The 9791-nt window shown below is 49.2% G+C and overlaps 1 protein-coding gene across 1 annotated transcript in view; it reads right to left on the bottom strand.

Annotated features, from left to right (window-relative positions):
- Nucleotides 1–5036: 5036 nt before the first annotated feature.
- The window catches only part of FGD6 (FYVE, RhoGEF and PH domain containing 6), a 94666-nt gene continuing 89911 nt past the window's right edge, over nt 5037–9791 (bottom strand). Inside the window, exons 18-20 of the mRNA XM_008073107.2 lie at nt 9315–9443; nt 8523–8665; nt 5037–5652 (exon numbers count right to left, since the gene is read on the bottom strand). Of these exons, the coding sequence (XP_008071298.2) occupies nt 5616–5652; nt 8523–8665; nt 9315–9443 (309 nt within the window). The 3' untranslated portion in view covers nt 5037–5615. The remainder of the gene's footprint in view (nt 5653–8522; nt 8666–9314; nt 9444–9791) is intronic.

Below are 9791 nucleotides of genomic sequence, written 5' to 3'. Positions count from 1 at the left end.
GCCAGAGCCCAGCAGGTCGAGGCTGCGGTGGCCAGGAGCGGCCACTGCACTCCAGTCTGGGCGACAGAGTGAGACTCCAACTCAAAAAAAAAAAGAAATACGATGGCTAAGTGGGCAAGAAGGCAGCCACAAGACCACAGGCTCCCGAGGCTGGTTGTGTTCGGCCCTCGTTGCCGGGCACAGAGGAGGACTCCCGCGGACCAGTGGCGACTTGAGACACAAGGCGCCCGATGGAACGGCCATCCTGATGGTGGCTGCATGTGGCAGCACAAAGCCCTGTTTGCAAGCCGCTGTGGGTTGGACTCTAGGGGCCCTTGGAATTTCTGCTGCGTCTGGCATAGATCTGCACCGCAGAAGAGCAGCCAGGCTTCAGGGCCGACATCCAAGTCAGGAAAAACCAAGGCTTGGGATAACAAGGGCATCTCTGTGGCTTCCCTCTGGGCTCAGGTGGGGACGTGTGACTGCCCTAACAGGTGACACATGCCTCCTGCCTCCTCCTCTGAAAGCCCACCCCTGCCATGGGCATCTCTGCTGTGTGACTGGTCTGAAGGCACCGCCCCGCCCCATGTCCCTAAGCTGGTCTCAAGGATGACAGCTACGGAAATGTCGCTCCAGGGGCACATTCCGACAGACCTTCTGGCCACAGTGATGTGATGCGCGTCAGAGGCCCTACACACGCCCAAGCAGCCTGGCCTGCGCTCAGCTAGGCTACACGCCAGCACGCACGTGACGGTGCCGAGTACCGCAGGCACCGCAGCACAGTGGGAAGCGGCTGCACCCACACAGGAGAGGTGCAGTGAAGGGACAGCCCAGAATCCATCCCAGCACACCACCGGCACACGCAGCCTGTGGCTGGTGAGGTGGCATGTCTGTGCAGTGGCTGACTGCAGAACAGGGCCAGCGTGAGGCCTTTTCTCTCTTCTTGGAGCAGGATATGCATGCCTCTGGTGAAGCCCGTGGCGACCCCTGATCACCCAGCCAATGCCCCTCAGTCACTAGGAGTCGGCGTGTTAGAACTTGGAGGTGGAAGCCAGCTGGGAACGTCACTTGCAGGTGAAGAAGTGTCTCCCTGAATCAAGCCTCGGAAGGGAGGGCGGTGTGGTTCACTGATCCACATGTGACTAAAACCGGGTATGGCTGAAAGACACCCTCACACTAGCAGGAGACGTATCATAAATTTATTTTGTATAAATATAATGCATATTAACGTTATTTACAATGCTTGTTTTTTCTTTATAATCTGTATCTTTATTGGACAATTAGATACAAACTATTATCACTCTAAGTAAAAAGTGTTCCGAGAAATACATTATAAGTCGTTTAAAAAACAGTATTTCAAGCTTGGTTCCTACATACTGGGCCCAAGTCTATGAAAAGTTGCTCCCGTCACCCCTTCCCCACGCAAAGGAGAAGGAACTTATATTTAGGGTTTCTGAAAATCTCCTACTACCTTTATCTTTTAAAAAATCCCACTAGAAACAATCTGTTTTCTTATAGAGGAAAAAGTCATAGGCAGGATCTTCCTTTAGAAAATGACACTGAAAGTGGCACAGGCACCGGAACAACGTGGCGTTAGAGGCACTTAGAAAGCCAAAAGGATCCAGAGGAAGGAACCAACTGCAGCAAGCCAACCCCGCGTGCCCACGGCATGCCAGGTACTGGCCAGCCTCGTGGGCGGCCTTGGCTGAACGTGGCGAGCCGTGCTGGGACGGGCGGCGCCGAGCACTGTGGGGAATTTGGCTCGAGAGCCCGCGGCGGGGCACAGAGCAGAGAGAGGCTGGGCCGGGTCTGGAGGGGTGTAAGAGGGGCCAGGGTGGGCTGCCAGAGGTCGTGGGTGGACAGGCGGGAGGAGGCCAGTGGCAAGAAAGAAGCCGAGCTGGGCGCGGCTGGGGGACGGGCACACCACCCCAGGCTGGCGGTACAGGGAAGCAGCAAGAACTGAGCTTTGTGAGGACTGCTGGGCAGCATGGCCCACGGGGCCACACGGAGAAGGCACTGAAATGGGGGGAAAGCGACTACATCCTGGGAGTGGGCGAGGTCCCGAGCCAGGCCTGGGCAGTGACAGCAGCGCGGAGGCCGCTGAGGGAAGCTCAGCTGTCGGGGCTTGTTGAGACCTGGAGGCAGAGTCTGGGCCTCACGCGGACGACAGACGTGGATGGGAAGAAAGCGGGTGGGGTGTTCTTCATGAGAAGCTGTACGTGCCCAGGGAGGAGAGAGACAGCCAGCAGGTAGTTCACATGTGGCCTTGCAGGACCGTGGCAGGAGCAGGTATAAAGTCTGAGTTATGACAGGGTACTCAAAAAAAAAAGCCTGTCCTCACTCTCCTGTTCAACTGAACACTTGCTCAGAAGACTCAGGGAGCCGGGCACAGTGGCGTGTGCCCTGGAGTCTGAGCTATGTGGGAGGCGAGGCAGCAGGACCGCGGGAGCCAGGCGGTGGAGCCCAGCCTGAGTGACACAGTAAGACCCCATCATTAGAAAACAGAGAAGCCCCAGGTGGTACTGCGTGAGACACAGCATCTGCCTGCGAGGTGTGAACAGAACAATGAAAGGAACAGGACAACCCTCCCTGGAAGTACCTAGCGAGGCATTCGACTCCAAGGGGTCTCAGACCTTCCGCAAGCGGAGCACACCACACTCGAAGACGGACCAGCACATGCTATGAGAACATGACGCTCAGTCAAGTCATCAGCTGGGAGGCTCCCTCACTTCCAGGAATGCTCTCCCAGCCAAATCTAAAACACGCATTCACCTCCAAGAGCGCCTGGGAGCTGCCCTTGCCACTTGGCTCATCACTGTGGCCTTACTGTGACTTCGGGGTCGGTCTGGTGGTCTCACTTAAGGAAACACCACCGGACACGCTGAGGACCAGCGCCCGAGGTAGCCACGGGACAGCACCAGGTCCTGGGCACACTGGGCGCGGGGAGAGGCGCCGAGGGGGCTGGGGCTGGGACTGAGGCTGGGACTGCCGGCTCCCAGAGGCCTGGGTGGGTCCTCAGCAGCGACGGCTGCAGCTGGGGCACCACCGAGAGCCAGGATCGCCCTCCGGCCTTTCCAGCTGAGCTTCACAAACGCCCTTCTCTCTCCTCCTCTCTCTCTCTCTTCCTGTGAGGAAGCCCCCGCCTCTGGTGCTGAGTGTTCCAGGATCTAGGTCTAGTGACACTTTACCCCAGTGACAAGTTGGCCCAATATTATTTTTTCTTCAAAAACGTTAGCTATCAAGAGAGACTTTTAAAGGTATTTTTATCACAAATTGTACATAATTAGGTTTTTAGTCGACACAGATGAGCCAGATTACATAAATAACTGATCAGCTTCAGTAAGTCAAGGAGGTCCTGTCCCACATTCAGCGCATCTTCGGGGGAGGACCACCTGAGCACCTCCCCTCAGGCTGTGCATGTGACTCTTCAAAACCCTCCCGGGCTCAGCCAACAGCTGCGAGGCACACACATGTCGCGTGTGTGTGTCTGTGCCAGGTCTCCTCTCTCTGCGTTTAGCTCTTGGAAGAGACAGCGGCCTGGCTGGTGTGTTCTAGACTCTAAGGCTCAAGCTGCGCCTGTGGTCAGAAGTCGGAGAGCTTGGGGGAAACGCCCCATAACCTGGGGTCTTGCTGAGTGCCAGCCTTGATGCAGCAGAAGGAAACGCCTTACAGGGCCTAACCTGGGCCCATGGGAATACACTGAAGGCTTCAGGGAATTGTAACTTGGAAGCCTGAGACATGGGATCTTGATTCAAGCCAGTGAGCCTCAAAGAAATACGGTTCACCTGCTGAGACAAGAAGACTCAGGAGGCCACACGGCAGGACTACGCAAGGTGGCCGCTGGGTTGGGAGGAACTCCACGGCAAGAAGTACCCAGAAGAAGTGACAGCAGCTTGCGCAGGGTCTCGCGGGACCTCTGGGGCTGCCCCAGCACAATCGCAAGACCCAGAAAGGTGCGTGGCCGTTCTCTTGGCAACCCCTGAGATCACACTGAGTCAGGACATCCTTTCCACAGAAGCAGCTTTACCCTTTAATGAAACTCGAGGGATGAGCTTGCCTTGTAAGACAGGTTATAGTTTAAGCTTAGTAAAATGTACATTATGAACACCAGGAAAGACTCTAATCACAGCGTTAATGTCGCTTTTCTTCTGCTAACCAATAATTTTACGTACAAAGTAGTTCATATGTTAAGCAGTAAGTGCACCAGAATCATGAATCTAAATCTTTTTTTTTCCTGCCCCGGCCCCCAAATCTAAACCTTTTCTTATGAGGCACACTGACACCTGGGTAAAATAATAAAATAAATAATTTGTTTTTAACTATCAGGGAGGACATATCACAAAGTCGTATAAAAAGACATTTTAAAAATGAATAGTAGGCCAGGCATGGAAGCTCACGCCTATAATCCCAGCACTTTGGGAGGCTGATGCAGGAAGATTACTTGAGCCTAGGAGTTTGAGACCAGCCTAGGCAGCATAGTGAAACTTCATCTTTACAGAAAGTCAGAAAAATCAGCTGGACGTGGTGGTGTGTGCCTGTTGTCCCAGCTACTCACGGCTGTGGTGAGCCGCGATTGTGCCACTGCACTCCAGCCTGGGTTCTCTGTAGAGAGTCCCCAACTCAAAAATAAAAAATAAATGAATACTATACAATTTCCATTATTACTGGCTTAGAACATGTGCTTTGCTGATACAGTAATTCCAGTTCATTTTTTAAAGCACAATATTGTAGGAAATGTAGCATTCTTCTTAGGCACAAATACCATCAACTGACTTGGGCTGGGAACCCTTACATCAGCAGGGGCTATCTTGTAATACAATGCTTGCCATCTTTTGTTATTTTAAACAATAATACATTTGTGTGTGTGCTAAACTGGTTGATTTTTTTAAGATTGGACTTAATTAAAAGCGCACAGAACTGACTATCTGTGTCCCTGCAATGGAAACAGGCTCATTCCCACTCACAGTTAAACAACGAATCAGCTTCTGACCCTTGGCTGTAATTCCAACATAGTGACATTAACCCATGCAAAAGCAGTACATGATAGTAGAACACTTTAGATAATTTACTAAAATTTCATTTCACAGTTACTGAGGTAGAAGCTGGCCATGTTTTTCCACTAAAAGGTACAAAAATTCATCTAAGTTTACTTATTCAAAGACATGCATTTTTCATTGGCAATTTTATGATAATCGTCATTTATAAACCAAGCACTGCATGGACATTTGCTCCTTGATACGTATTTTTTACTTACAAAGACTTAGCATGAGTGAGAATGTTACACTGTAAGGTAGAGAAAACAGTGTGGACCACATCACAAATAGCTAATAAAGTATACAGTATTAAGAGAAGTTTTCTAGTCTCTAAAGAAATGGTACTTTAGAATTCAGTGTAAGTGTCAGAAATAATTCTGACCATTAAGTAAACATCAACATTTTAATAAATAACATATATGAAAAACAAACATTAAAAAAATTTTTTACCTATACCTAACAAAATAATTTCTTAGATCTGACGAACAGCATGCTTGGATTTATCTCGGCAGTATTCATTTCTATAAAATTCCTGGTTGCATTTACTTCTCCCCAATGAAATTCCACCAGTCTGGAATCGCAGAAGAGATGAAAACAATACTGCTACAGGACTGTGCCTTCCTGAAATGCTTCTACCCACCTGTGGATAAGAGATATCAGTCAGATTTGTACAAGCCAGTCACCTGGCATATGTGAATGTGACATGGACCCGACTGCCCTAACAGCATATGGGAGCTCCTTACTGCAACAAACTGGTATTCTGCACCCATGGAGCGCCTCGGCCCCCATAAGCTGGGATGCAGGTGAGAGCCACGCCCAGCCCAGACCTGTCTCAATATTCACAATTAAAGGGACTCTGGCATCTAGCTGATCGAAATTTTGCGTGTGATACAAAAGCTTCTCAAAGTTTCATAGAAGGCTTTCCAAAATTCTCTAGTCTCAAAATAGAGTTTTATCTAACAATGCACACAGCTGCAGTTATCCAGAAAGACACCTGGGAGGAGTCCCCTTTTCCTCCCTTCTAGTGGGACTGCTTCTGAACGCAACTGTTTATTTCCTTTCTTACTAAAATATCATTTCTTACAGTAATATTTTATGTAAAGAAAAATTTCCAGGGAATTATGAACATTGGAATTCACTCAGTCTCATTAGTAAAAGCAGCCTGTAACAGGTTTAGTTAAAATTTTAAGGGTGGAAGCCGGGCTCGGTGGCTCAGCCTGTAATCCCACGCCTTTGGGAGGCTGAGGTGAGTGGACTGCCTGAGCCCGCAGGTTCGAGACCCGCCTGGGCAGGCGAGACCTCATCTCTACAATAAATCAAAAAAATTAGCCGGGTGTGGTAGCACGCGCCTGTAGTTCCAGCTACTTGGAAGACTGAGGCGGAAGGATCGCCAGAGCCCAGCAGGCGAGGCTGCGGTGGCCGGGAGTGGCCACTGCACTCCAGTCTGGGTGACAGTGAGACTCCAACTCAAAAAAAAAAAAAAATTTTAAGGACAGAATTTTCAAAAACTTAAATTTTGAATATAAATGGCATATAAGTCCTATAATAATAGCAAGGTCTTTTAAGAGCCCCAAATTTTCCACTAAATATTCTATCATATATTGAAAAGAGTAACTCATAGGATATTAATAATCTCGAAGAGAAACTTGTAGTTTAGCCTGGGTCAATTCTTTTCTTATTATTAATTTTGAAAGTAGAGACAGCATCTTGCTTTGTTGCCCAGACTGGTCTCAAACTCCTAGCCTCAAGTGATTCCCCCCACCTCAGCTTCCCAAAATGCTGGGATTCACAGGTGCGAGCTTCCACGTATGCTTGGTCAATTTGACATTACAAGAAAGCTGTTTTCCTTTGCCCAGCTACATTTAATGCCATCTCATTGGCATTTCTATCTCATTAGCTTAATGCTAACAGCAAAAGGTAACGAGTATTGAAAAGCAATACTTCAGCCGGGTGTGACAGCGCGCACCTGTAGTTCCAGCTACTTGGAAGGCAGAGGCAGAAGGATCGCCGGAGCCCAGCAGGTCGAGGCTGCGGTGGCCGGGAGCGGCCACTGCACTCCAATCTGGGTGACAAAGTGAGACTCCAACTCAAAAAAATAAAAAGAAAAAAAAGAAAAAAAAAGAAAAGCAATACTTTTTACCCATTTGATGAAGAGGAAAATCACAGGAAAGAGAGCATCTGACAGCCTCTTAGGGCAATTCCTGTGTTGTCCAAGTAATTTTTACAGAAAAAATACTTAAGTGGCATAATTTAAAAGACTGAAAACAATCTCATAGAGCATGAGCCTGATTGGTTTTCAGGATCATAGGGGATTCGGGTACAGAGGTCCCAACGGCCTTAAGAAATGACAAACTGGGCAACCCTCCAGCGTCCCCTTCCGTGCAGGGAGCTTTTTTGTCCTCCTTTCTTAAAAAAAGAAACGACAAACCCTCACTTTCCTTTGAAAGCACCCGTTTTTACCTTCATGTACTTTTTTTTTTTTTGAGTTGGAGTCTCACGCCGTCACCCAGGCTGGAGCACAGTGGCATGCTCACCCAGTGTTGACCTGCTGGGCTCCAGCGATCCTTCCGCCTCAGTCGTCCAAGTAGCCGGAACTACAGGCACATACTACCAAGTCCTGCTAATTTTTAAAATTTATTGTAGAGACGCGGTCTCACCAAGTTGCCCGGGCTGGTCTGAAACCCACGGGTTCAGGCAATCCACTCGCCTCAGCCTCCCAAAGTGCTGGAATGACAGGCTGAGCCACTGAGCTCAGCCCCTTCATGCACTTTTAAGCCTATGGACAACATGAGCACCTTGTACTGAGAATAAAAATGTGTATTTTGTGAGGCTAAAATAAAAAGTCACATGAATGAGAGGTGGACTGGGCTATGCTGTGCCAAAGGGCCCTATTGCACTGCAATGTGCATCTCCGGGTTAAGCCAACTAGTGGCATCTACACCAAGATTTCTGCTGGCATCTGGAAGAGGCTGCTTCAGCCGTCCCCTTCTAAGATGGCGTCCGTCCCCATCTAAGATGGCGTCCGTCCCCATCTAAGATGGCGTCCGTCCCCTTCTACTCCGTTGCTGGGAGCAACACGGAGCCTCTTAGTGTGCTGGCTCAACATTTGCCCCAAAGGAGTGAGTTCGCAAGCAGCTGTGTGAACTCCTGCTGTTCCCTTGCCCAGCAGAGTCCTGGAAGGGGTCGAGGAGGAGTCTTGCCCCAGGGAAGGAGAGGTCGATGCCTTCACCTCCCTGCCTTTCAGCAGAGAACAGGAGTTGGTTTACCTGCTGCGCCTGCAGGTCCTGAGGGCACAGGGAGACAGGGCCCTTTGTACAGGACTATCGCTTTTCTTCTGCCCTCTGCCTCCTGAAAATATTAGATACCCTGGCCATGTCTTTAAAGACTTTGAATAAAACATGAAGTCTTTCTAGGAGGACCTGTCCCCATGCCTCACAGGAGGTCACTTACACTGTCATTTAAAATAACAATCTGAAGGCTCATGAATAAAAGAAAAACATGGCTACTTACTTCTGAGCCGAGTGAGCATCATCCGCTCTGAATACATAAAATAACATGTTTTTATGCAGCAGCTGAAATACTGCAGAATCCGCATCTGTGACTGGAGTCACGGTGAACCCTAACAAGGGCTGGCTCTCCAGGGCTGCCACATCCTAACGGAGAAGCACACAGAGGGAGACGGACCTCAGATCTGAGCGCTCCTGATCCAGGGCTCTGATGTCACAAGCACACACAGAAAGCCACGGGGACTCTGCAGCTTGGTCACCGTCCATTTATTCACCAGCATGTGCTGAGCCACCGACTCTTGTGCCAGACACTGTGCTGGACAGTTTTTGGCATGTTCACATCCACCGAATCGCACATGATTTTCGCCATAACCAAGGAAGGCAGGTGACTATGACTTTCATTTTACAGAGGCAGAAAACAGCTTAGAAAGGGACATGATTTCCCCAGATCCCACTACAGAAAAGCTGGGCTCCCAAGAACAGTGGTTTCCACAGGATGTGGGGACACACGGTGATCAGATTGGAGAAAAGGACGGAGTCAGACCGCTGGAAACTACTGACGACCCAAACAAAGCCTGCTGTATCCATGTTGACGCCTGATTCATCCATGGACAATCCCCAGCACATGTGAATCACAGGCACAAGACAAAGAAACTGTTCACATTAGAAACAACACCCCCCCCAAAAGCAAAGCTAAACATCACACAAAAAACAAGTACGTTTTTAAAGTGTTGTAACTATTTCCAGTTGGCATCATAAAACAAGACCCCAGAATTACCCAGATGTCAGGCCTTACCTCGCTTGCAGCGTATGTGTACAGCACTTTGTTTTTTATGACAAACCACAGATGCTTCCAAGGTTTTTTATTGCCCTTTGACCGGTACAAGTAGCCACTCATAGATGAGTCCTCTGTGTTTGCTGATACCTAGATAAGCGAGCCCATGCATAGTTTAAAGGTGTTCAGATAAGTTACAACAACACTGTTTTCATTCATTATGCGGAAACCAATGACCACAATACTAGCATGTTTCACAATGAAACGGTGCCTTTCCAAAGTCTGCTGCCATGCACATTGGATGGCCACTGTTAATGTGCATTTAAAAAATCCTTTCGTAGCCGGGCTCGGTGGCTCAGCCTGTAATCCCGTGCCTTTGGGAGGCTGAGGTGAGTGGACTGCCTGAGCCCGCGGGTTCAAGACCCACCTAGTCAACTTGGCGAGACCTCATCTCTACAATAAATCAAAAAATCAGCCGGGCGTGGTAGCGCATGCCTG

The sequence above is a fragment of the Carlito syrichta genome, unplaced genomic scaffold (genome assembly GCF_000164805.1).
Source record: "Carlito syrichta isolate Samal-C Ts95f unplaced genomic scaffold, Tarsius_syrichta-2.0.1 Scaffold115649, whole genome shotgun sequence".
Lineage (NCBI taxonomy): Eukaryota > Metazoa > Chordata > Mammalia > Primates > Tarsiidae > Carlito > Carlito syrichta.
Note: the sequence above shows the minus strand (reverse complement) of the source record. Positions and strands in the feature narration are given on the sequence as shown.